The 27,799-nt window shown below is 35.1% G+C and overlaps 1 protein-coding gene across 5 annotated transcripts in view; it reads left to right on the forward strand.

Annotated features, from left to right (window-relative positions):
• KCNIP4 (potassium voltage-gated channel interacting protein 4) overlaps nucleotides 1-27,799 on the forward strand; it is a 346,284-nt gene that overhangs the window by 293,904 nt on the left and 24,581 nt on the right. For 4 of the 5 annotated variants that reach the window (XM_065735726.1, XM_065735725.1, XM_065735724.1 and 1 more), the window contains exon 2: nucleotides 11,775-11,899. In XM_065735726.1, the coding sequence (XP_065591798.1) occupies nucleotides 11,792-11,899 (108 nt within the window). In that variant the 5' untranslated portion in view covers nucleotides 11,775-11,791. Of the gene's footprint in view, nucleotides 1-5,293; nucleotides 5,396-11,774; nucleotides 11,900-27,799 lie in introns of all 5 variants that reach the window. The other variant, XM_065735728.1, reaches the window with a different exon arrangement.

Below are 27,799 nucleotides of genomic sequence, written 5' to 3' on the forward strand. Positions count from 1 at the left end.
TTGTTTTGTGAAAGTTCTCTGAGCTCTTGGTGAGACATCTTTTATAAGAACTAAATTCATACAAAGCATTAAAAAAAAACACAACACATTACAATCATAGCCTTTAGCACTGCAGGTTAATTGTTTCCATGTAAACTAATCGAATAATATTGTGCAGACTATGACATACACTAGAAATTATTCATTAAAAATGACTGTTTCTAGTCTTTCCTAACTTTTCTGTAAAATATGAAAACACTATTCTCTCTAAAGTACAGTGCAGTTGTTTAAGGGATGTTATAAGTAGCTGCTACTCAGTGCTAAGGCCTATTTCGCTCCTGCTGTAGTGTCCACCTTGCTTAAGCTGTAATAATATTCATTTTCTCTCCGGACTTTGTCTCCAGAAGCCGTCTGTGAGATTTCTAGCACAAATTAGATTTTTCTCTATAGTTTAAGGTTCTTTCAGCATCACTGATTTCATCTGCCAATCTATTTCTGCTGCACCATATTGACTGTGAATAGACATAGCCAATATGACTTTTCCTAAGTGTGGAGTGCTCTTCCTGAGTTTAAAGCATTCTTGAATTACTTGCAGATTTTCTTTGGCCTTGAGTTTATATTCATTGTTTGTTTCTTTGAGAGAAGTTGTCACTCCATAAAAGCTATACAAAAATGTTTGAATCAAAGCCCAATGAAGAATAAAAAATAGCTCCTTAGATTCTTATGTATATATCAAATTTTAACAGTCTTTCAGAAAATGCTGCATTAAAAAGCTGTTGGCAGTTAATCTCTGTCATTCAGCAATTTTATTTCAGTTCTAAAATCTCCTTGAACAATACTAAATTAGGAATTTTATCAATAATATTGTACAACTGTTTTACTGCTCAGAACAGTAAAAGAGCCTACAAAGCTATTGTGCTTAACTGTTTTTCAATTTTAATTTTTTAATTTAAATTTCTCTATATCACTTTCTGAACTCTTATTCAAGTATTTTTTTTCCTTTCACCTAGTGATTCTCTAACTTAGAAACCTCTTCTTCCTTATCAGGTTCTTTCCTAGACCCCTAAATGATAACCTTCTTTATGCTGATATAATTTGTTGTGTGGTAATTTGTGTGTAGTACAGTTAATTAAAATCATCTTCTGTGCTCTTCCCATATGGAAGATTAAAAAAAAAAAAAGGAGTGAAAAAAATAAAAGGAAACTGCATAGCTCAGAGTAGCAGTTAAATCTAGTTAATTGTGCATCTTCTCATATGCTCACATGGACCATTTCAAGTGAGATTTTTCTGAAGAAAGCAAGTGAACTCATATGACATTTTTCCTGTCATAGGAGAACGCCTTAGTTTTACATATGCTCTGGAAGTGCACATACAAATATATTAAGTAGTACTAAGTGTATGAATGGATTTTGTAAATCTATTATATATTTTCCAGCTCTGAATTGAGGAATCAGCTTCTTTTTTATTTTATTTTGTTTTTATTTTTATTATTATTTGCATTTGCATTTGAGCCCCTGGAAATGATTACAGTGGTATTAGATAATGTTTGCATTATGTGTAGAAACTATTTATAACTTAAGATGTTTTTCATTTTGAAAAGCTGCATAGTTATCCTGTGGAGGTGTTGTCTGAATAATAAAGCTATATTTGGGAAATTTAACAAATACTACAAGGAAGAAAGGGCAATCATTTCTCTATTTTAAATTCGCTATGCTTTGACACATCTCTGTCCTTCTCTCCAGGTATATCAACTTTTTTGTCTCTTCTTTCATCCTTCTCCATACCTCCAACCCCACAAATGCCCAATGTATTCTATTTTGTAATTATTATTTTATATAAAATCACTTTGTTTCTACCCTTCATTTACAATTCATGTTAAGTACTATTGGTCTCCAGAATTCCAGATTGATTCTGACCTCTAACTGGTTGGTAGAGAAGTGTGGCTGCTAGCTTCTAATCTGAGCTTTCCTCTGGAAGTGTGATAAAAAACAATGTGTACAAGGGAACTGAGACAGAAGGACCACAATCTCACTCCTCGAGTTGTTTCAAGATAATCCTTAAAATGCTGCCATACATTTTTTCTGCTCAGCACCTTGATGGATCCTCCCTGTAGATCTGATGTGGTTTGTAGGGCTATGTAGTCTGCGAAGCTGACAGATGTATTTTGGAATGAAAAACAGATGGGGCAGAACAGGATGAGTCACTAAAATTATATCTCTGTGTAGAAATGAGATTGGCAAGAAAGCTTTCCCAGCTTGGCTAAAAGTGTTGAGGATCCATAGGGTAGCTTAATGATAACTCAGACAGTTCCACATCAGTTGTTTCCAAAAACTGAGACTTACAACTGTTTCTGTTGTACATCATTTTGTTTCATTCCCAGACTCACTGTGTAGAAAGAACACATTCTGATTTGGCTCTCTTCCACAAGTCTTGTGTTAGTATGAAAAACTACTTATTTTGTCTCCTGTGCTCTTTCATCTGTGCCAAAACGTTAGCAGCTCAGTGCGGCTGACAGCTCTTAAGATCCTGGGAGAAAATTGACCATACAGCTGAAATTGAGTGCAAATCAGTATGCCAAGAAAACACTTCATGCTTTTCTTCTTATTGTTTGTTGTTTTATTTATTTATTTTAGAATTTTTGTTTCCAGAATCTTTGTCATCTCCTACCAAAATTTTAGATGCAGGAAAATGTGAGCTTGGCTTTCAGGACATGTTTCAGACCTCTTCCAAAAGCATTGCATTCAGAACTAAAATACAATATAGCCATTTTCCCACGTTCTTGGGAAGACTTTAAAGACCACAAGTGAAAAAATGCAGATTCCAGCAAGCTGGGAGCTTAGCTGTACTGCTGAGATATTGGATGTGGCCAGTGGACTGTAAATACTGCTGAGTAAAAGGTAGAGGAAGACTTCACTGTAAGCTTATCTTCTGGCTTTGCCAAATAAATGAAAGAGAAAAGTACTCAGATGAGCATTCTAGGTTGAAGTTTAACACACAAATCCCATTACAGAAAGTCAACAATGAGGTGGGAGGAAAGGCAGAAGAGAGCTTTTTTAATAGAGGGAATTTGTTGTAGCAACAGTCTGTCTTGTATAAATAGAGGGAATGCAAGCCAGAAGGCTCTTCTGTTGAGCAGAAGTCTCTACCAACAAAGAGTGGCTACCCACCCGTGCTTTCATGCTGGCTGCAGAACATTTGCAGTGAAAACAAGTGCATTTAGAAAGATATTTTGCCTCTGAAAACTCCCGCAAACATCTCTCAGCTTGATATATTTTGCTGAGTACAGTTTGACCTGTTTCTGTAACAGCAGGGGAGTATACAATATGAAGGCAGAGATCGTATGTCTGAATAAATGTGTAAAGAGTTAAGGTAGGTCTAGTCTAGGTTTAGATATAGTAGATTATGAATGTATGGTAATTTATAAATCACTCATAACTTACAATGCATGCACTGTAATTTTTTATATCCTAATATACATATATTGTACTATAAACTACACATATTATACTTTGATTTATACGGGTGTGGATTAACAGTTCTCCAGTTTAAATCTCTGTAAATCAAAGGTTTAAGCAATTGCTTTATGTATTCATTGTCATTCCAGATATAAACCACACTAAATAGCAGGCACTCTTAAAAGTTTGTCTCATATGCCTAAAATCTATCTATATTCAGCACGTAGATTAGTACAGCAGTTGTCTAGATGTGAAAGTGTGTAGGCCATGCTCTAGTTACAGCAGTTTGTGTGAAGTGTGAGCACCTCTTGGGACAAAAAAATACAATTCCAGCTGGTGTGGTTCGGAGATGAATTTTAGGCCATACCCATTGTGAATTCCAGGGTAAAGCGTGTCTCGGGGTTTAACTGTGATTGCAGAGGAACAAATTATCAAATTGAAGAGCAAGGAGCCCTAGTTAGCTAACCTGAATATACAGAAGTCTAACACAGCACAGGGGATTTTGTGACTGACTGGGTGAACTGCTGTGAAATCTCTAGTTGACAAATCATTAACAAAAGAAATGAAGATGAGTTTGGAAAAAATCAGTTTCTGAAGATCACTTTTCTGGCTATGAAATGCTATTATTCTATTCTATAGCAGTTTGAAGGAAGCCCATCATGATCAGTGCATTGCTGCCTCAGGCTATCCACCTTGTCATGAAAATATATTTTGAAGACCAGTGATAAGAATCTCTTACTATATGAACACAACCCAGACTGCAACATACTTTCTTGTGGTGGATATTTTGCTTAATCAAGGGAATGAGCTTCAAAACAAGCTTTAAAACCTTTGAAAATAACACAATCCTTTGGGTTCTGCAAGGCATTGTGTACCTCTTCTGTAATTACCTAGGTTGTGTGGACCTGTGTAACTACAAAGTAGTGTGAAAAAGTTCAGAAGTTATATAGCAAGTCCAAACTGAGCTTTACATTTCTCGGGAACATTAATCATTTGGTAAACTGTTGTACAGATGTTAAGTCAGTCATGTGCAGCAAATATTCATCTAGGAGATGTTTGCTTGTATCACCCATTTTGTATAAAATGGTTAATCAGTCAGATGTCGCGGGCTTTTACGCTGACATTTTCCTTTGCAGTAAATAAGGATAATTCTGTTTAGCTGCTTTATGACACATGAACATTGGCTATTCAGCTGTGTCAGTATTGATGGAAATGTAAATAATACTTATAACTATATATATATATATATTCGCTTTAAAGAAAAGGCAGACTGGTTGTTGGTTGTGGTTGATAATTTAATATTCAGAAAAGGCAAAAGTGCCAGGTTGGTTATCTTACTTGCTGAGTGTATGATATAGAAAAACTCAATCCTGGAAGTAGAAGATCGCCAGAAAGGACAACAAAAGATATATTTGACGTTTTGTTTGTGGGGTGTTTTTTTTGTGTACATTTTTCCACATTGAAGTTAAAGTAAAATTAGTAATTAAGTATAATTAAAAATCTTCTATAAAAATTAAAAATACTCTAGCGTTAAATCTTCAGAAACACACCTACTTTGTGCTGTTTCAAATACATAACCTGATGCATTTGTTGGAAGTTGTAAAGTGGGTTATACGAACTTAAGCAGGTTGTAAGAACTTTTTCAGGGGTGCACACATACAAAACATCCCCTTTGTTGGAAAGATAAGACAAAATGATTTTGTTGTCCTGATCAAAACTCTGGGTTGCCTTTTGCAATTTGGGATGGCTGCTGTCAGTTTGGCCGTTCTCCATTAGGATTCTGCTATAATGATTAACTGCAGCATGTACAGAAATTGTTCTCAAACCTATGTTAACAGTCCTGATAATGTATTTTTTAGGTTTCCTCTACGCTCAGAACAGTGCCAAACGCAGTATTAAAGAGCGACTTATGAAGCTCTTGCCCTGCTCGGCTGCCAAAACGACATCTCCTGTTACTCAAAGCAAGTTTTATTTTTCATTTGATTTTGATTTTGATTTTTTTTTAGGTTGCATGCAACAAAATTTATACTTTCATTAACTGCTTGTTCAAAAGAGAAGCTATCTGCTGAAGTAATTGTATGATCTATTGATGTTTAGAAGGGAGTGATGAACAGATCTGTGGGCTGCTAACATCATGCAGAGCATGATGGCAAGATACCAGTGCCAGAGCCTGCTCTGCAGGAGATTCTGGGTTGATACTTACACTCCACAGGCTAGCTGGAAAGTGGTTCAGTGGTGAAATCAAATGCTTGTTCTCACTGTATTTGCAAATTGGTAGTTTTTTTGTACACATGTGCCTGTGTTTGTGTTCATGCTGTCCAACACAAAGGATAGTACCAGCAGTGCTGGTTTATGGGAAAGGCTTGGCCCTGCAAGTTTTTATTATGTAGCATCAAACTGGATAGGAAATGAAGCCTGATGTATATCAGGGTAAAAAAAAAAGAGAGATTGAAAATATACTGTATGAATGTAGATGTTAAGGACAACTACAATGACATTTCCTTCAGAATCTTGATCCTATGCTGTGAGGAAATACTATCCTTTCAGAGGTTGTTAAAAAGGAAAAGACAGACAAACAGATCAATCTATCCATATGTACCTAGATAGGGACAAATTATAGCAATAACACTAGTACATTCCTATACCTTTTTGGCTACTATAGCTGATATTAAATATCCCTGTGGACAGAATTAAATTTAGATTAATCTGACTTCATTCTTTGCACTCAGCAGCTAAAATTAGATGCTGAATGGTCCCTGTGCTTCCTGTATCCTCCTCTTAGTAAAGCATACTGGTCAGTAAAAGATAAGAAGTGGCTCCAAGAGCAGATTCCCAGTGTCCATTGGGACTCAAGACCACTAGGCTGTGAACATGGGCCCCACATTAAGTGCTAAGATTTCAATGGTATGAACATAGGATTTCTTTCTGGTACCCCATTTTACTGTATTTCGTATGCCTCCATGGAGAAGACTGTGTTCCTTTCTAACTATTTCAGATCTCAAAGATGAGAAGTACTAAGGATTTGGTTGCACACTGACATTTTCATTGTGATTTCAGCTGATGTGTTTCACTGGAAAACATAGTAGCTTAAAAAGGGAAGTCACTGTAGTGACAGCTTAAGTAGAAGATGCTGTCACCTGCACGACCTGATTAATAATAGTCCTAGACTAAAAAAGATATGGAAGGTTTTGTTCCTTTGTCTGATGTTTGGAAAGGGGCACATACTTATCCCTTGCAAATCTCTATGCAACATTCTTTTCTGTACAGGGAACATGAAAATATTTTAAATGTCTCAAATTCTCTGACTGTGCATAACATGCCTTTTTTATCTGCATTAGATATTTCATATTTGAGAAACAAGTAGTAAAAGGAAAAGATAAATATTTTCCTCGAGATATTGTTTTAAATGAGAATATTACATTAAATTAAAATATTATATTAAATTGTAGATGTACATTGTTATTCTCATACTTTGACACAATGTGCTATTTGATTTGTTTTGACATGAAAGAAAGAACATTCTTCTTGTAGGAGGAGTTGAAGTTAGCACTACCTAGAACGACCACTGCATAATGTTAATTCCTTAGAAAATATAATAGGAATAGGTTTAAAACAAGTATTTTGTTGAAAAACTGCAATCCTTGAATTTGCAATTGTGTGCTTAACTGCTGTAAATATGTGCAGAAAAATTTTATTTGAATAATAATGATAAAGACTTATGTCAATCTTCCCATTCAACAGTACATCTCAGAGTGTATTTTCTTATTTGTGTATTTTAGCCTATTAAGTCCAGACTCCAGATTCATTTTGGATTAGTATATTTGCATGCAATTATTAAATAAGTAAGGAAGATAGAATTTGGGATTTGGCCAGCCAATTGCATATGCACAGTTTTTACAGATATGCCCTATATTTTATTTTGTCATAATTTAAGGAATATGTCCGTTTGTTGTTGTTGGTTTTTTTTTTTTTTTTTGCATTGATTTTACCATTTTGTTATTAAATGTATAATGAAAGGTTCAAAGCATAGTTCCTGTCGTAAAAGGAATTCAAAGCTGTCTCTACTATTTATCTGGAAGAAAGATACTCATTAATGACATCAGTGTGATTACTTATTTAATACATTAAAAAGTGAATATGAACTTGCTCCTCTTTTTCAACTGATGTATATTAGCACTTTGTGAAAAATACAAAAAAAAAAGAGGTCTTAACTTTTTTAGGCTGAAGAAACTAAAGACCTGAAGTGATTAATTTTTCATTAATGCCATAGTAATTACAAAACTTCTCTACAGAAATAGAAGTATTTTCACAGATTTTAATTGCATGTTTGTGTGGTTTTTTTTTCTTCCCTGGCTAATGGTAGCCATAAATGTTTGGAAAAAAAAAATTGAGAGCAAGTGACTTATGAGTGTGTATTTTAATCAGTATGATTGGCATATTATTAGCTCAGTAATTTTATTTTTGGACTTCTTGTATCTATAAGATGCTACAGAAAAGGAGTATGTTAAGACTGTTACACTGAATCTTTTCATTAACAGAGAACTAACATTGCCATCATACTGTAGTCTTCTAGACTTTTACCAAAAATATTAAACACTGCAGAAATATTCATCGCGAAGGATGTACCAGACACTGTACTCAGCATCACATTCTCTGGTCCGTATATCTGGCCTTACATTTATTACATTTATTTATTTCCTTCTAGAAGAGCTTGTAAATATCTCTCTAGGTAGTCAGATGATTCACAAATAGAGACCTCTTTTCCATGTAAGTTGAGGTCTCTCTAAGTAATAGCCCATTTAAAGTCCATGTAACTGATGATATATAAAAGAAAAGTGACATTTCAACAATATTTGTTAAGTTCACTCTCCTTTTACGTTAAATGTAAGCAACTAGTGCAGACTTACAGCTGAGAAAATTCCTGCTGCATATCTATATGATGCTATTACAGTTACTTTATAACGAATACAGATGATGAAATTCCCTAAAGGCATGATGGAAAAGCTTCAGTAACCTTGCAAAACAAACCCTGGATGTTCTCATGGAGAATTAAAATGTAGCTCAGGAACTTTGCTAGACTTTCCAAACATTGTGAAGACAGATTCTGAACTGTGGAACAACTTAATTATCCTTTGATAACTGTTAAAAGAAATTGCACTGCCACATGACAGAAATTTTTTTATTAAAGGTGAGAACTGAAATGTTCTTATGAATTCAGATATTGATCCTTCAAAGCTATCATCGAACATCATAATGACAATGTAAAGTGTGGATTTTTTGCCAATAGCACTTACATTGGAATTTGTCACAAAAATATTGATTGTGTCTGAGTCATCTGAAACAACCTACAAATGAAAATGAAAGAGAAATACGTTTTAGCTTGCCCGTAAGCCAGTACACAATGGACATTCACAGATAAGACTGTGGGTGACACTGATTTGGAAAATATCTTCTGTCAGATTAAATATAATGTCTGGTTCCTCCTACAGACATTGTCTGTAATGCTTACACTTATAAATAATGAATTGGCAAAAGCCGACGTAAAGAGCCAGACAAAGCTAACATGTCTTTCAGAAGAGTTATGAAATGCAAAGTGCTCTGTGAATTTGCAGTCTGGTTCAGTGATTGAATTTAACATTATGGCATCTGCAAACATGTCATTTTAAATGGATTAGCACTGTATTTCTTATTTTAATAAATCTTTCTGCATTGAGTTTTAACAGAAACAGCTTTAATGAATAAAATAAATGTCCTCAAGGAACACTGTCAAGAGAAAATGATGTTCTAAGAGTCAGACTTGAGAAGCCATAAAGCATTAACGGTGTTCATTTTTTTATCTTACACTTTTTTTTTTTTAATCTTACACCATGCCTTTTATCTTGCACTTATAATTACATCTATTAAGTGGCTTGCTACTTTTCTGAAGTTAGAAGTACTTCCTTATTTCTTGGTCAAAAAAATATCCCACATGTTGCTCTTGAGGTAACACCTATACCTACCTAGTCTTGGGATTTAGGGTAAGAAAGAACCAGCAGAAACCAAAGCACATCCGTACTGAGCAACAGTGCTATTAGGAGGAAACAATATATATATATATATCCCAAGAGTATAAGTAAGCTGATGAGTTAAACTGTGTAACTTGTACCCTTTTAATACCTGCATCATTCAACATTACATACCACATGCCAATCTTAAAATACTTCAGTTTGCCCTTTAAAAAACCTACTGTGCCAACATGGCTTATCAAAGATATCTGTGTCAGCCTAATTGTACACACTCACCAAATTTATGTATTTTCTATATAGTAATATATATATATATCAAAAAACACATGCATGTATATAAATCAATAGGTTGCATTGCATTAATGGCCCTGTTCAACATATAGATGGATTTTGGAATCTGTATTCATGGCCAATGTGCATGGGTTTGTGTATTTCGAAGTATATAAATATTTCTAAGTTGTATTCAGACCAGTAACATTTAGGCTTGTGGATGCTGTCTTATACAGAGCAAAGGCTGTTCAGAAGCTTTACCTGGAGCAGTAGTTTGCTAAATTCAGTTCAGACATTTATTCACATTTCTGAAAGCACAATTATTTACTAATTTCTCCTATTTAGTTACAGAGAGAGAAATTCTTGATAACCTAAGAAAAAATATCCATGTGTCAGAAAGTCTCTATCTGAGTTTTAAATCCTTGATGTGTTGATCTGCCATCTGAATTTTGGTCTTGGTTCTTTCACAAGACATTGTTAATGGTAGTTTAGACGCTACCATTATGACAACATGCCTGTATGGGAAATTCACCTGCCCGGAGTTTACTGCGGGACACTGCTTTCTCCTCTTTCATTTAAAGCACTAGTGAAATGTGAATAACTGCATACACTTTTGGTATTACATCACCTCTGGGATTGGACCATCTGTTCTTGACTGGAAGCATCTCAAGCAGTGGAACAAACTTTTTATTTTTAACATCTGTTTTTTTCCTTTCCACCTTTTGAATATTTCTTTAATACTTAGGTTCCTGAGATGAGTCCCAGCAACAACCTCTTTCTGCCAGGAAGAAAAGATGAGGTTCTACAATTTTTGAACAGTTATCAATTATATTGAACAGTTGATATAGACTGATTATAGGCTCCAATCAAGCTGTTCTAGTGGAGTGCCTCTCATGGCAGAGAGGTTGGAACTGGATGATCTTCAAGGTCCCTTCCAGACAAAGGACCATACCAAGCCATTCAGTGATTTTATGATTCTATTTAAATGTTGTCCATTTTTTGCTTAGTTGAACGTAATCTCCTGATGCCAGATTTCTCCCAAGCAACTGAAAGTTATTATTATTGCATTGTAGCAGAAAAAAAATATGTGAAGATGTAAGCATAATGTTGTTTTAATGGAGTGTTTTGTTTGTGATCTTACAAAATTTGAGCTGAATAAAACTTTGAGAATGCAGCGTCCCCCACTGATGAAATAAAATATTTAATTTCATTGTTATAGAAGTAAGAAATTATGCATGTTTGGTTTTGCTTAAGTTACATTTCTATAGCTGGTGTAACTATTCAACCAGAAGGCAGCAGTGATTTGATTAAATTTGTCAAGAATGCTATATAAGGTATGCTTAACTCTTAGGATACTTTAAAACAGATACACACATTCAAATTTCGGATCAAGTGTTTGCCTGGTACTCTTGTAATAAGAAAAAACTGTACTATAAATCACTTTGGCTATTTTATTGGACTCACATTTAAATCTCATCCTCTTAGAGCTGTATTAGAGCCATAAAGGTGTATATTGTAATTCTAATTTGCTAAAATCTTCATGTTGTCCCACTAAAGCCGCTCACCGTGAGTAATCATGTTTGCTCTGAAAGGTTTCTTACACTATTCTCGAAGTAGGGTCTACTGCAGAATGTGGAATACCCTTCCCAAACACTATGCAAAGTTATGCAAAGAGGAGAACACTGGGAATCCCAGGCTGATCCAGTAATTAATTAAGGGCATATCACCAGTATTGTTGAGATACTAAGTTTTTATAGGTCTTTTTTTCACTCAGAGGGCTGTAGAAATAGCAAAATCCTACTGAATATGTCATGGGTGTCCTTGCAGAATGTCTGTTTTCCAGTCTATTGTTATATTTATGTTGTAATAATATCCAGACCTCTGGATAATCACTGCTATTCCACATTCTATGCAGCCACAGAAACAGATCGCTTGTCTTTAAGGTCACAAAAGCTATTCTTTAAAATAATGTCATTTAATTTTCTTTTTTTCCTGCATAGGATAAATATTTCTACAGCCTAGATTTCTTGTTGAGCTTTTCCTTTCTGTCTTTTGTATTTTGCAGATACTGTGGAAGATGAAATGGAAATGGCCACAGTACGACATAGACCTGAAGCTCTTGAACTGCTGGAAGCACAGAGTAAATTCACAAAGAAGGAACTTCAGATCTTATATAGAGGTTTCAAGAATGTAAGTACTTCAGTTTTTAATTTACCATCCACTTACATGTTACATGCTACTGCAATCTCAGTAGTAATAAGAATGCTTTCTGTGGAGCTTGTGGGGTTCCACAGTTAAATGCTACATGTGTAAATATGCATAAAATGCGGAAACAATCAGTCTGCAACAAGGGAACATTTTAATGACCAAAAGATGCAGACAAAGTATAAAGCAGAGAATAATTTAATTTAGTAAAGTAGGACTGTTCAAGGAGAGATTGAAAGTTGTGTTGAATAGATGAATGAAATGATAGGAGGGAAAATAAATGATGAAGAATTTGGTCAGTTAGATGACAGATTTGGATTATTGTATTGATGGTAGTTATCACAAGAAGTAATTGTCTAAAATTGCATTAGGGTTAGTGCTATTTGTAGGGTTACACTATATTTGATGTTAAGAATTTTGAATATTAGTAATCGCTTCCAAATTGTCATATTAGCCTGTGAACTCAGATGTGAATATTGCAACTGCACAAGTGCTAAGTCTGCTGAGCTGGAGGTAAATTGCATGATAATTACATTTATTGCCTTTTGGTTTAGTTTTTCTTCCACTCTTACAAAAGGGCCTTCTTGCCTTTGGCATTTACTACTGAAAAAAATTGATGTAACAAATATTATAATGCTAAAACACAGCGAGATTAACTATGGAGAATATTTTCAATAGTTTGTACAAGAAGTGTAATTGTACAAAACTCTTAGATATCATGCATTTTATAGTGAAAGCAAGCTGTGTGAAAGTATATTTTAAAACAACATTTTTATTGAAAGCTCACAATGGAAGTAAAATGTAGAGCCACTTAATGTGTCCTGGCTATATATCATATCCATTTTCAGACAGTATATAATGTTGGCATGTTAGTGATTAACAGTGATTACTTTTAAAGGCTTTTCATTTCCTCAAGGTACTAGAGAACATTCCCCTGTTAATGATAGCATTTCCAAGCTATTGCAAGTCATGAGCTAATGTTCCTAATTATCTAAGGCAGAAAGGTAAAAGCATAGTGGATAAAATAAGCCTTCTGACTGTTTCTCTAAGAAAGTTATTTTTAGAGTCTTAGAACAAAGGACCTTGATGATTCTCTGTGTAACATGGTGTAGGGAAGAAAAGAATACATTATTTAATAGAATACAGTATTTTAATTAGTTACTATGTTACAATTATTTTCAAGAGGATTTCCAGCTCTTTTTCTACTTTTGTGTCCTAATCAAAGGAGTTTTGATGGTAATACATCTTTATTCAAGTGTTTCATTTCCTTATCAGTGCATGGTAATTCAAGACATGCAAGCATAAATATCTTCGACTGTTTAGAGCTAATGAGCATGGAACTCAGATTTTTTTTGTGTGTTTAATGTGATTGCAGAGTTATCAATTACGTTCAAAAATGCTGTAAAACGTTCCCAGTGCTGATGACTGTTATAAATCAGTTTAAAGCAACAGTCTTAAGCTAAGCTTCAAATTTCAGAAATGAAGGGTTACTTTTGGTTGAGCTGGGTTGTTGTTGGTTTATTTTTGTTCTGCTGCAAAACTTGGTGCTAGATTGCAGCTCCCTAATGTCTTCAGAGAACGAGTAGGACAAGTCTGTCTTAGCTGTGTCAGAATGTTGTCTCTGTGAGTTAGTTCATTTTCCTGTCACCTGTTCAGGTTTTATCAAACACAGTTTGAGTGGTTCAGTAGACATTGATATTGGGCAGCACTACAATCTCTCCCATGGCTGTACTTAAATGATCTCCCTTGACAATGCTTGTTGAATTCTGTCTACCATTGCCCACCTCCCTTCTCACTAACCCTCTTTTAAATCCAGTTTAATACTATCCTGCCAATATTTTCACCCCATGTGCTTCATCTCTGTGCTTCATTCATCAATATATGCTGGGGGCCATGCAGCTGGAAAGTAGTTTGGCAGAAGAAAAGTAAGATACAGAATGGACAAACCTCCATGCATAATAACTGATATTAATTTATAATGGATATTTCTTTCTGAAGAACTTGTCTATCTCTACATCTTATAATATTTAATGCTCTGCATGTGTGTAATAACACATTGCTTCCTGTGTATTTCCAACAGCCATATTTTTTGCCTCTGTCATTATGCAAGCATGGTAGGAGGAAACACATCCCAGTCATGATAAAGTAAAGGCAGTTGATTAAATAAGAGAAAAGCAGTATGAGTTTCCACTGCCTAAGCATACTCTTTTCAACAGTAGCCATATAAAGGAAAGGATGTAAGAATAGGGGAAATTTAGAGTAGTCATTTGGATAACATACTGTTCTGTTACCTTGCATTCTGCTACTGAAATATTTACTGTATTGAATGTTACAGTTGCATATTTTTGTTTTATGTAATTTAAACACATTTATCTCTATATCTTAATTATGCCTTCTCTGAAAAATAATTCACGTCTATTTCAAACCAATTTCTTTTTATCTTAATGGCTATAGTATTTCTGCTATGAGAAAATGAGCATTGCCATTACTTCTCTCAGACATTGTTTTACAGTTCTTTATCATATATCCTAAGTAGTCTATTCTTAACTGAAACTTTTTTGTCAATATAATTTCTCATAGTACACAACTCATTGCAACCTGTTGACTTCCCTGAATCCTTTCCAATTCTATGAAGTCTGTTCTGAGACAGTGGCAACCAGAATTTCATGCAGCTTACGTCCCATAACTTATTTTTATGGTTTCAAATTAATTACATATAGTTATTGACTTCAGATGGGAAAGAAGCAAGTAATACTGTATTTCTTTAGTATAGGTGATATCTACACAGTTTCATTTATTATGCTTTTTATTTAAACAGAAATAAAAAGATAAGAAATTTTCATCAATTTGATTTACAGGCAAATTGCATTCCTGATCTAGCAAAAAATAGTTTATATACGAGGAGCACCAAGTGTCAGATAGCATCTTTGTGTGTATATACGTATATGAATACTTTAGAGAGTGCATTGTAGAATAGCTGATGTTTCAGGAAGCAAGTACAGGACAACAGCAGAAAAGGCCCTAAGAGCATTGAAATGCCTATCTTGATGACTGTTTGGTAGTAATCAAGGTCACAATTTAAAATACAAGAGGTACACTACAGAAAATGTAAGTAAGTGAGATAATCACTTTCAGATGACCTAACAACTGTTATAAAGAAAAGCATGAAAGGATAACTTATACCTGTATTTGTCAATTTGGCCATTTAAAATCTATGCTATCCTTGAAAAATTAGATTAAAGGAAGTCCTAATCCCTCCCCAGACTCAAAAGATTGTCCTTAGCACTCTGGCTTTACAATGCTCTTGCACTCTTGCTGATGAATTGTTGCTCAGCTGCCATCACAGTGGGACCTCTCCATTTTGCATTTGGCTTCCTGTCATTCCATTTCTTGTAAATTGAAATTGTGATTGCAGTAGTCATTAACCTTTCAAACCAGTGTCTCTGTGGCAGGCCTAGTACAAGAGGTACTTCACAATAAATTGCACAGACTATCAAGTATGCACTCAACATGTGGTCTTTCTTTCTCTTTTGTCCACTGATAGATCTCTCACAGACTTAAAAATGTCCCTGAGCTATGGCACATTTCTATTTTAAAAATATTTTAAATAACGCTTGTGTTGCACAAAGAATGCTCCTGTGCTAAACTTAAATGTTAATTATTTTTTTTATTTTGTTTGATTATTCTCATTAGAAAATCAGTAGAATGTTGTGCAGGGAAGCTATTACACTTTACTAGAAATGTGAAAAAATTCTCAATGAACGTTTTTCTCATCTAGCTGTATATCCAAGAAAGTGTAAATTGAAATTGTGCATACATAAAAATGTCTTTGGATACATACAGGATCTTTGAATAGACAGCTCTGTATTTATAAAATTTACTGAGAAAATGAGATTTCTAAGACAGCTTTCTTAATGAGGCAAACAGCAGCAGTAAGAAAACAGCTCTAATAATGTTGCGCTCAAAGGTTGACTCCTCCCATCATACTACCATCCATGTAAAAACTGCTATGTGCGTAACTCAAAATATGCTAATTTATTCAAATGTTTTTACATTTCAATTACAGTCTGATGGAAGCATTGTAAAACCGTCTGTTGCATTTGTAAATCTCAGAGAAAGCTTAATGACAGCTCATTTTTTAGTTTGTAACAATTATTTGTTGATTGTCTAGAGCATTGAAGAGCTTGTGTGATAAGGTACAACTATTCCCATTGACCTTTTCAGGAAAATTGTTCTAATAGTAACTTAGAAAATATAAATGAGGAGAAAGCACTTGTTTTGTATAATGACATATTTTCCAATCCGTTGAAGGGAAATAAAAACAGAAGATTCCTATCTTCTAGGTTTAACCATCTAAAGTACATCTACATACCCAACTCTAAGAATAGGTACAGGATATTCTTTATAAATTGGACTAGATGACAGTTCTATCAGTTTGTGATGTGAACTGCCCATATTCAGGATAGGTGACTAATTTAATACAAAGTACTGGCTAACAATTGGAAACTAATCACTGTTTCTGTGTCCTATATGGCAGCCCAATTCCCTCCAAATCTCAGTGCAAGTACAGTGTGAATTCTCACATTCTTAGTGAAAAAAATGTGTCCATAAATAAATAAAATCTGCACAAATGCTTACTGTGGAAATGTATGCTATTGACTGATATAACTTTGTGAATGTTTGTAGTGTTGGTTTTCTGGCACTGAAAATGCTTTTTAAATTGTAGAGATACAGGATTTTACATCATCATTAATGTTAGCTGTCAAGAAAATAAAATTCAAATTTATCTTCAAATATCAGTTCCAGGTCTTTTACAATAAATGTTCATATTATGTATTTAAATCCCTCCGAATCAACTTGTGCTAGATCATTGTGATCATTGTGATATCTAAAAAATTCAGCTGCTGTTCAGCAGCAGCTCTCATTACAGTTAGTTTCTTCAAAGACAGAGCCCTTGAAGTACAATTAAGAGAGCCTTAAGAATAGCAAGGAAGCCACTTAGACAGGCTGCTGAAAGTCTCCAGATACAGATATTTTCCTGAATTTATTTCCCTTTCCAATGCTTGTAAGTTGGACTGGGCACTTCCAAAGACAAAAGTGATCTGAAAATTAGAAGCCTGTAAGAACAAGTTAGTTTTGCCCACATGCCCAATAATCAGAGCATTCTGTCGTGTAGGGAGAGCTAATAAAAAATACAATTTTGGTAAAAACTAGTTGAGATTAGAATAGAAAAATTAGTTGTACTAAATCAAAACATATTTTACTGTATTTTTTTCCCTTGCAATTTTTTTCTTAATATTTGGGGTTATCTACCATGTATTTTGTGATATATCGATTATCTTCCAAAAAACTGTCTTTTACTTCAGTCTTTCAGAGTCTAAGATAATCAATAACTTGATTAGAATTTACTTAGTAGAAATGTGTTCCTTTTTATTATATTTGTCAGGTATTAAAAACTGACAGGGAACACAAGCATTGAATTCTGAGAGAGAAAAAAATGATTATCCAAAACCTTGGAGTAACTTCATGATGAGCCACTCAAAGTTGGAAAGTCCACTCTATTTTTTCTTGCTTCGCATTTGTCTTCTCAAAACCATAACAAGGATAAAAGGCAACATAATTCCTTATTTCTTAAAAGTGAATTGTTTAGGTTAGAAGGGACCTTAAAGACCAACTAGTTCCTTAGGCAGCAATATCTTCCACAAGATCATGCTGCCCAAAGCCCCGTCCCATATGGCCTTGAACACTGAAACAGAAGTTTTCAAACAAGGTGAAATAATAGTTTAGCTTGGGTCAGCTATTTTTTTGTCATGAATTTCCCCTCTCTCAGAAACAATAGAATGTCTTCATTGTAGTCCCATTCCGTTCTACGCTGAATCCAGGTGTTTGTACTGTGGTTAGTATGGGGTCAAGATTAATGCAGTTCAAATCAGGGAAAGAAAACAAAACACAATACATAGTATGAGGGAAGAAGACACTAGTGCAAAATAATTTTGCCCTTCACATCACTTCTTCAGAGCTTGTTCTTGAAGATGAGGTGGCTTAGTGCTTAAATACACCTTTCAGTCTTCTCCACTGAGCCCTAGGATGGGAATGAAGATATCATCTCACCATCAGTCAGTGAGCTTCAGAGAGACATCTCTCTTGTGGGTGGCTGCCTCAAGAATGTGTATACTGCTCAGAGCTCAAACCTCTCTCTTTTTTTTTAAATAGTGTTGTTTACCAGTTGTGTCTTCAGATAGATTGTCTTAGTTTTAGATGAGTGAGAAAACACTTTTTAAAAAAGGGTGGAAGTTTGTGAGTATGTTTTGAAAGCACTGGCATATGTTACTAGTTACTGTTACTTGAAGGGAACTTTTCTGAAAATCTTTTCACAAACTGAGCAATAAATAATGCTTACATTACTTTATATTTCTTTCAAGAGTTAGTTGAGAAACTCAAAACTTTTCAAATACAAATAGAAATAATTTAGAGGTAGAGTTTGACAGACCTGGTGTATAGTTGTCACTCGTCACAGATTTACAGACCTTAATGTGTTCAGTGGAGGTACTCGTTTCAATTAGTCTCGCAGTTGCTGGCAGAGAGTAAAATCCTCTTTCTGAAAGTTAATAACGAACTCAGTCCCTACACTTCTATTTATCTCATGACTTACTGCTGTTCCCATTGTGTTCATTGGGGAAAAACTGTCATCTGGCACATCAGAGATTGTCTTTATAATAAGTGATTGCTTACTTCTGAGTTATTTCTGATAAATGTAGGTCTTCACTAATTAAGCGCAATATAAAAAGAACACGATTTCAATTACCCAGCAGTTCAGAGTACTGAATACCTCTGAAGTTCTTCTTCAAAAAAGTCAATTTTATATTTTAGTGAGTTTAAATTGCTCTGAGTGCTTGTCTGCTCTTCCTACCTGAAGCTGGCAATACCCTTTCACGTGACTGGTGTTCTGTCAGCTGGGCTCACTGTGAGGCACTGCATCAGACATGCCTGGCTGACGCTTTATATGCAATACATACCTTCTGCTCTACCAGCCAGCTGTTTAACATAGCCTATATACTTGCAGGTCTGCTTTCAACAATAAAGCTTTTCATGCAGTATCTGAGAAATATAAATTTATGTACTAGAATATGAGGAGCAAAATATCTTTTGGCTACAGCTCGCTGCAGATTTTTGTGTCACCTGGACTGAGCCTCGCAAAGCTTGGTACTTGAGTTAAACAGAATTACTGAATTTTTATTTCTGCATCATCACTAACATTAGAGATGTAAAATTTGGTGCAGTGCATCAGTGAGAATGTTGTCATTTTAAAATTATCTCTGTGTTACAGTGTAATTCGGGGACTCTAATTGGACAAAAATACTTTCAAGTGGGCCTGCAAATTCTGCTGCTATAGTGATACTTCTTGATGGTGCAATTCAAACATTTGGGTCCTGAGTACTTCAGATCTTTTCAGAGAAAATCTTTTTTTTTTTTTTGCAATGAAGTCAGGGATTTGTTCTAGATGACAGGAATTCACAAGTAATTTTGAATCTTCATCTTTTTTCTTCTTTAAATTCACGATCAGTTTGGACCAAATCAACATCTAGTCTTCAAAAGCTTCAGAAGTTTTTTTTATTCATTTCCACAGAGGTAATTTCATGTAAGAAATTTAAAGAAATTGCTTTGTTGTACATCTGTGTTAAAAGTAGACAGCAACAGATCTTCAAATAAAACAGGAAATCACAAGTGCCACAGTGTCAGGGTCAAGTCTTTCATTGCCATGGAAGAATATGACAAGTTGCGGCCCAATCTGCCTTTGCCTTTGATTGAGTCTGAGTGTCTAGCAGAGCCAGCATTCTTCAGATCAGCTGGACAAATTTCTGCAGCTGCTCTTCACTCGGATTATTCGAGTGATTCTCACGTTAACTTTCAAGTTAGGGAATTTATTCAACCCAATTAATTCTCTTGTAAAATATACTTAAAGAACATTGGATAAGGTAACAGGAGAAATAGGAACTAATAACTCAGAAGGCAGCGTGATTCAGTAAACACAGCCTAAGTTAGAAACCTGAAGATTCTTAACGTTTTGGCTCTCCAGCTGGCTTTTTAACTGTTACACATCTTTAAAAGCCTAACTATCATGCTCAAAAGGCTTCTGGCTTGCAAGAGCACATTATTACCAGAGCTTCACTGCCTGCATGGGCTCCACGTTGACAACTGCCTAATTTAATATCTCTTCTCTGACAACCAAAACCTTTTAGAGTGTCCCTGGCTATCTGAGAGATTGCTTCTCAGCCTTTGATCAGAGCCTTCTCAAACATGCCCTGAGAATAAAGTGGGGAGCAGCAGTAGGGAGGCTGGTGACTGTGGGAAACTGAACTTTCCCAGGAGCTGGAGACAACAAAGTTCATCCTCACAGGAGAGAAAAATGAAGGCTGAATTCCTGTGCACTGAATGAAATGTGTATTCTGTGGATGGTATATTTGAGCAGGACCCCTTCATGGCAAAGATCCATATCCATCAACTAGAAACAGCAGTAACTTCATGTCTGAAGAAAAGCACTGAACTAGGAAGCTCCCCGCGTGGTGCTTCTAACAGTGATTTACTTGCGCCATTTGTGAATCTCTGACATGGACCAGCATTACTGAGGGCTCACAAAAAGAAACGTATCAAGAATAATTTTTATGTGAGCCCCCTGCATTTGGTTATAGCGCTGTTTGTCTCCAGCTCAGTATCTATCGTCAACTGCAGATACAGGCACATGATCATCCTTGAGACTATAGTTATCAGCAGCAACCACTGAACTCAGGAGCACAGGATGAGCATATGTATTGTTCAGGCAATAGAGTTTTGTATCAATACGCAGGAAATCAAGGTTGAATAGCTTCCATATTATTCCCATTGAACAATCCACTACAACTCGTTCTTTTTTTTACTTATTTGGAATTTTTTTAGGGCAAAAGCTCTTACTCTTTTCTTAGAATAATGACTCCTTAGTAAAAATCAGTAAAATGAATGATTGATTATTATTAATGAATTTTGAACTAGCAATGCTTTCCTCCAGAGCAATATAGAAGAGTGGCACCTCTTGAAACATATGAAACAACAGATATGTTTAGAGGAAAGCAAATGTAAAATTAGATTTATCTTGGCACCAGATAGTCATAAAAATGTTGTTTAGCAGTTTTTAACAACACCTATAGACTTACCAGTTTCACATACTTGTAACACTGAGCTCCTGAAGTTATAATTTTATCCTCCTGGGATGAAAATCCTGCCTCTATTCAAGTCAGTGGTAAAACTTCATTGAGTTCTATGGAACATATCAAAATGTTATGAATTTTCTGTGAATTTCTTCATATGTTTTTCACTACAAGAATGCCTACTGAAGGATTCCAGACCTACAGATAGAAAAATTGCAATTATCATTTTCTTCAGATGATTTGTCTTTCATTGTTTTAGCTGTCTGTGATAGAAAAAGCCACACATGCATTCAGTCTGTCAGACAATAATTTATTGCTAATTGGCTCTGAAGGACTCCAGGCCAGTCCCAGAAGAAGAAATGTCCATGAGATAAAACCAACATACTCTGATTCTTAAATTTTAACCAGTAGATAAATAAGTACATGTACCTGTCGCCCTGTGCTGGAAAAATCCGATCCTTTTATTGGTTTCTTCAATTTCTTCTTGCCTCTTATATTAATAAGCCATGAAAGACTACACTATCAAGTTATTGTTTCAGCTCAACTGGGAGCTTGCTAGACCTCTTCTACATTCTCAGTTATTAAACAGAGGACATGAAATACAGGATTTCAGGTTTTGCCCTGCAAACAAGATTCCTTGTGCATTCAGATTTCCTTGGAGCAACTTCTGGGAAATTTCAAGGCTCTCTAAGAAGTTTTCTGCTCCATCTCTGTGGGAGATCTTATTAGGATCCTAAGATTAAAACTATCCCTTTTCAATTTATGTAACTGTCTCAACGGTAAGCAGACAATGAACCAGCTAGAAGCTTATGCTCAGGGATCAATTATTTTTTGTTTCTTAAATTTAATTAGCATAGCTTTCCAGATTTGACTATCATAATAATCTCTCAGACTTGATCAAATAGCAACAGTGAATTTGATTTACAAAAACTCCACTGCATTTCCAGTAGTGTTGGAAAAATTAAATCAAGTCATACAGCATCTGCTCCACTGCTCCAGAGATGTAGTGTCATCCCCTGTAATGGAGCCCAAGCTGTAACAGCCTTGTTTTTTCATTTTGTTCTCAGAAGCTGTAGTTATGGAACAGAGAAAAGTTTTATGTGCCATAAACTTAGCACGTCTCGCAAGAAGATTTTATGCCGATCAATTTCATCCTCAGTGAATCTCCTTAAGGACTGATACCCCTATGAGAAATTGAATCTCAGTCTTATGATTGTATTGTATTTGCAGAACTCTTTTCCACGTGTGCCTGATTCTCCAGTTATCTTTCTTCCTCTCTTCTGGGAGATTTCTTCAGCTTCTTTTTTTGTTTCTCTAAGCTGCTCATTTTCACAAAAAATATCCCAGCAAAAATGATCGCCATTTATTTAGAATTAGCTCTGTATTCAATTCCAATTATGTGACTTACTTGACAAATTTTAGAAATGCTGCCAAAAATAAGAACCCAGTGTGCCAAGTATCTACCTATAAGACAGGGAAGGCTTCAAAACAGTCTAAAGGAAATTGATTTATGTAGCATACTTAGACTTTTACCATGCTAAAAGAATGTTACTGGTTTATAATCCTATCTAAATTTCTAATTGCATTCTGATGGGTTTTTTTTCATGTCCTTTATGGAATTACAGAAACAATATCTCATTTGTCAAGTAGCTATGGTAAATCTTTCACCATTTTATGGAGCTATGTGTTCCTCTTTCTCAAAGGCATTTAGTTTCATGTCCCAGGAAGTCTGCCCTGGCCCTTCCATGATCACCTTGAGCAGCACAGTCCTACCAGTCAGGCATATTCTCCATATCATGGACCTATGCTCTGTGGATGATGTCTTTGGATAACAGACTAAAATAAATGTAGATGTTGTGTGCTGGCAGGTTGGACAAGCTCAGATGTGAGGTTTTGTGACATGGAGTGAACCCATGTCACATATTGAATGCAAAAGAGCCTCCGTGAGAAGGCAAAATGCCCTTATGTTGTGAGGATGGAGGAAGCATTGCTTCCTATGGACCACGTATGTCTCACAGAGAGCAGCATCATTTCACTGCCCTACAATTACATGTGATTTCCACCACTGTACTTGGTCAGGTCCAATTTATGCCAACTTCAAGCTCAGTTTTATAAACATTTATGCAAGAAAGCACTTCTGTTCTTTTGTTTGCAATGCCCAGTTCTTTCTCCTGAAATAAAGTGTTATAAAAAATTGAGAATGCAAAACCCTTTTTTAAAGGATAAATGTATTGCTATATGAAAAATAAATAAAGAGTACAATATTTAATTTCCACTTTCTTACCTATGCTGCATTGATTTTTATGCTCTTTGCCATTTCTGCAAGCTGACAGGATTCTGTAGGAGCTGAAATTCTTCTGCGTTTTTCATAGCTAGTACTAACCAAATATTGATCTGTCTGTCTTTACCATGGCACACCTTTGCAAGAAACAAAGAACTGCCACTCTTTGAGAAATACTGAAACAATATGAATTAGGACAGGCTTTCAAGCTGATTGTCTTGCATTCAGATGTGTCCCAGGAATACAAAACCCACAGTGTTCTTATTTAATGATTAAAACAGTGTCAGCACTAAATACCAACATTTAACTCTGACAAACATAAAAAATAAAACCCACAGAATTTTAAACAAAATATAGTTTGTCTTATCCCTGACACACTGAGGTTGCTTAATATATACTGCGTGCTAAATTCAGGCTTTCTCTTTCCATAACAGTTATTTAATATTAGTAATTGTTGTCGATTGTGCCAATCTGCTAACAGAAGAGCTTCAGACCTTTAGTCGTAGGTTGTTTGTATAGTTTCCTCTTCAGTGAATTTTCCAGTCCATAAGAATGTTAGGGTCACCAAGAAAAGCACCAACTGATCTCCTAAATTCTAACTCATTCATGTAAGAAACATGAAATAAAAACTGTGGTTTTAGTGTAAGGAGTTGATATCAACACCAATATTGCTGGTAGGGACTGAAGAAATCCTCCATCTTTTTCAAGGATATCCCTTGAGAGGGTTTAAGGCAATACAACCTGAGCAATTAGGATTTGATGGCAAGAGGCTATTTCTTCTGCTCTCACCTGAGAACTCATCTGATTTGAAGGGATGTGATCAAAACCACTCACATAGGAACATACAAAAAGCAGTGCTAGCCTCAGTACAGCTTTTCCCAAGAGTCTGAGAGACTCTTTGCCAAGTGTTTACAGCAAAATGCACCACTCAGTGTTTGAAGCATGGGTTCTGCTACATTTAATTTAATTATAGTTCCTGCCTATTCGTGAAGTCAGGATTGTAAAATGCCCTCCTGTAGTGACAAACAAGGACAGAAACAGTAAGCACCTCTCAGATGCCAGGGACTCAGCCATAAAGTTTTGATCTGTCAGGCTTTGGGGTGAGCTTTTAAGTTCAAGTCTTTAGTCATGTTGTTTACTGTTGCTTTACTGCCAGCGCTAATAATAGGAGGCTAAAAATTACAGTGGTTAGTGGGCATTGCTAAATGAAGAGCAGCGCTGATTAAAAGTGCTGCTGGCACCCAGCCCACTGCATGGGAGATGCAGCCAAAGTGCTGATTGTTATTTACTGTGTGAAGTCAGAGATGCTGGATGTGAGCCAGCTCCTCTGTTTCTGCTTGTTTTCCTCTGAAACTGCCATAGTAAGCAGGGTGTGGGAAGAAGCCTCTCATTTTTAGAGTATCTTTCAGTAAGAGGCTCAAAACCTTGTACAACTTTGCTGTGCCACTGGGAAGTAATATTATAATTCTTATTACACTAAATTCAAACAAGAAGCATTGAGTTTTACCTGACAAAATGAGGCTTGAACAGAATTCTTCTGTGTATCTCACCAGTGGAAGTCAATGGAGACTGATTTAATCAGTCAGATGAGATTTGATGCTATCAAGTCCGTTGGTTGTGACATTCCTAGAGACACAGGCTGTTGCCACTGCAGCATCTGTGAAATAAAAGATAATTCAATAACCTGTGATGTTTCCTCTGTGAGTCATTAGCTAAATTCTACTGCAGTTTAGAATAGTGAGGAAAGATTGAAAGGAAGGATTTTCATTCATTGATTTCTGTCTACGATATAGCATTTTCTATATGGTTGCACTGCAGTTATTTTCAGAAAGGTAAAACAAGAACTATTTCAATAAAGAAACTGTGCTGTAAAGTCTTATATATATATATACATATATATATTAATATAAAGCTTACAGCTTAGAAAACTAAGATGAAAAATCTATTCAGAAACAAACAAACAAACAAAGAAAAATACTTTCAATACACAGGAGGTTAATAGCTGTCCCTTTCCTGATAGCATGAAAAGTAGAAGTGATAACTGAAATAAAAACACTAGTGGTTTGCAGTGTCATTGCCCTGAGTACAGGTTATTCATTAAAGAAAATGAGTTTATATCCTTCAAGCTAGAGATAGGTCATTAAAAAAATATTCATTCATAGAACATATATTGTTTTGTACTGTGGATAATATCTCACAAATGAGAAGAATATTAGTAGTGGCCACAGAATTAATTTTTTCTTAGAATTAAATATTTTGTAAGAGTAATTTCAAGAACCATCATTAAGAAGTTAATTTAAAAAGTAAAAGTCACACAAAAATCACTTAGTGTTGTAGAGTTGAAAAATTTCTACTTTCCAAATATCTTCATATATGCATGTACAGGCTCTTTGAGCACTCATACAAGGCAGGAAAAGTCTTCAATAATGTACTAGTTAATCTTCATTTTACTCTAGGAAGCATTTTTAGAACAAAAAATTACATGAAATTCCCTTAGCTATAATGGCGTTTTAAGTACGCTTTGTCCTACATGCTGTATGTGTTCTACTTTAAATAGATGTAGAATGAATTAAGCTGAACCAGGAAAAAAAGTCATTAACTGAGTCTATTTCCTGTGTCTCTGGCATTCACAGATACATACTAACTTGAAAGCTTTTTGTTTATCAGTAAAATACTAATAATGAATTAATTAAAATAAATATGGAATGTAATTTTAAAATGCTAGGAAAGTTAGCAAGATATTTTAATTATATAATAACATGCAAAAAAACTGATTAGAGTAAAAAAAATTATGATTCTGAGTTGCTTGAGGAGTTATCTTCTCTCTCTGAGAAAATTAACTGGTGCTCTTTTCATGGGTAACTGGCATGAAGAAGGCAATGTTAGCAAGAGTAAAAAATCTTTACTATTGAAGCCTGCCTATGCTCATCTTCGCATTTTTAGTGAGAAAGTACACGGTCTGCTGCCACTGTCAATGGCAATAATGTGAAAGGGAGGGAGCCTTTCGTACTTAAAGCTATTAGTAGTTTGTGCTTACACAGTTTTGTGTAGGCTAGCAACAAGTGCTGGAGTTCTGTGTTCTCTATAGTAAGTGTTGTCAGATGTCAGAAAAATGCATTTATTTCTTGGTAATTAAAAGCAATTCCCTAAAATAACTTTTCAGAAGAAAGGTGACTGCAGTCTGGGTTTGTTCCATCATATCACAGATCTGGCAGTACCTCAGAACGATAGGTGTAAAGATAGAATAAAGAATAAAACCAACATTCATCCTTTGTGAGGAATTTGAGATGCTCTCCTGCCTACTACCACAGACCTTTGACAAACTAGCTTTTATAGCAAGAGATAGCCAAGCTCAAGAGGAACACAGAAATGGGGGAAGAATATAATTGCCTGATCAAAAAACCAAAGTAGGTGTCTCTCTTCTGCCGTTGCTGCAATTATCTCATACATGCAATGATTTCCTGAAAACTTTCTCAGAGTGCCCATTTGATGTGGAAGTGTTGAATGATCAATCAATACAAAGGAAATTAAATGCCATTCATCCAATTTCAAAAAGAGGAGCCCAAATACAATGCAATAGTTCAGAAGATTCTGTTCAAAGAGGCAGTTTCAGAGAAATGACTGTCTATAACAGATTAGAAAATAGGATTATTTTCCTTTTAATCCACTGAAGAAATAAGCCCTTGAAATTTTGCTAACACCTAATGGACAATACTTATAGCTCAGTCTCCATGAATTCAGTGCCCTCTTGGTGGTATCTAACTGTGGCATGAAAATGGCTGTTCCCCTCTCTCCACATTTTTTCTGAGAGCTTCTTCTAGAAGTATTTCAAGCAAAGGAACAGAAAAAAAAAAGCATAAATAAGGGAAAATTTAAAACTATATTAATGTGAAAAGAAAATATTTTGTAGTATCTAACTTTTCCCAGGTTTATTTTTTCTGCCTTAATTTTTATTGTTTTTGTTTGTTTGTTTGTTTGTTTTTTCAGGCACATTTCAAATATGGTAAGAGAAATGGCTTCTCCAAGTTACTCTCTTAAGGCTGCTTCACAAGCTGTTGCACAGCATCTTTCATGCATATCTTTTGAAGTACCTTTCAGACTGCATGAAATCAAGGCCTTATTTCACCCCAAACTGCTTTTTGTCTTCTATGTCATGGGCTTTTAACTCCCTCTAAGTTTATTTCACTTTTTTAGCTGCTGTAGTTTTACTTCCTGTTATCGGTGTTTCTCCTATGTTGACAAACAATGTGATTTGAATGCCAGCAGTGCCACTCAGCCCCTCTGTCAGGAAGATAATTTTTGATACATGTTCTGCCTTTTTACTGGGGAAAATAATAAAATAAAATAAAATAAAATAAAATAAAATAAAATAAAATAAAATAAAATAAAATAAAATAAAATAAAATAAAATAAAATAAAATA

Source organism: Cyrtonyx montezumae, unplaced genomic scaffold (genome assembly GCF_038088225.1).
Source record: "Cyrtonyx montezumae isolate F1298 unplaced genomic scaffold, pur_monq_1.0 scaffold_2, whole genome shotgun sequence".
Taxonomy (NCBI): Eukaryota; Metazoa; Chordata; class Aves; order Galliformes; family Odontophoridae; genus Cyrtonyx; species Cyrtonyx montezumae.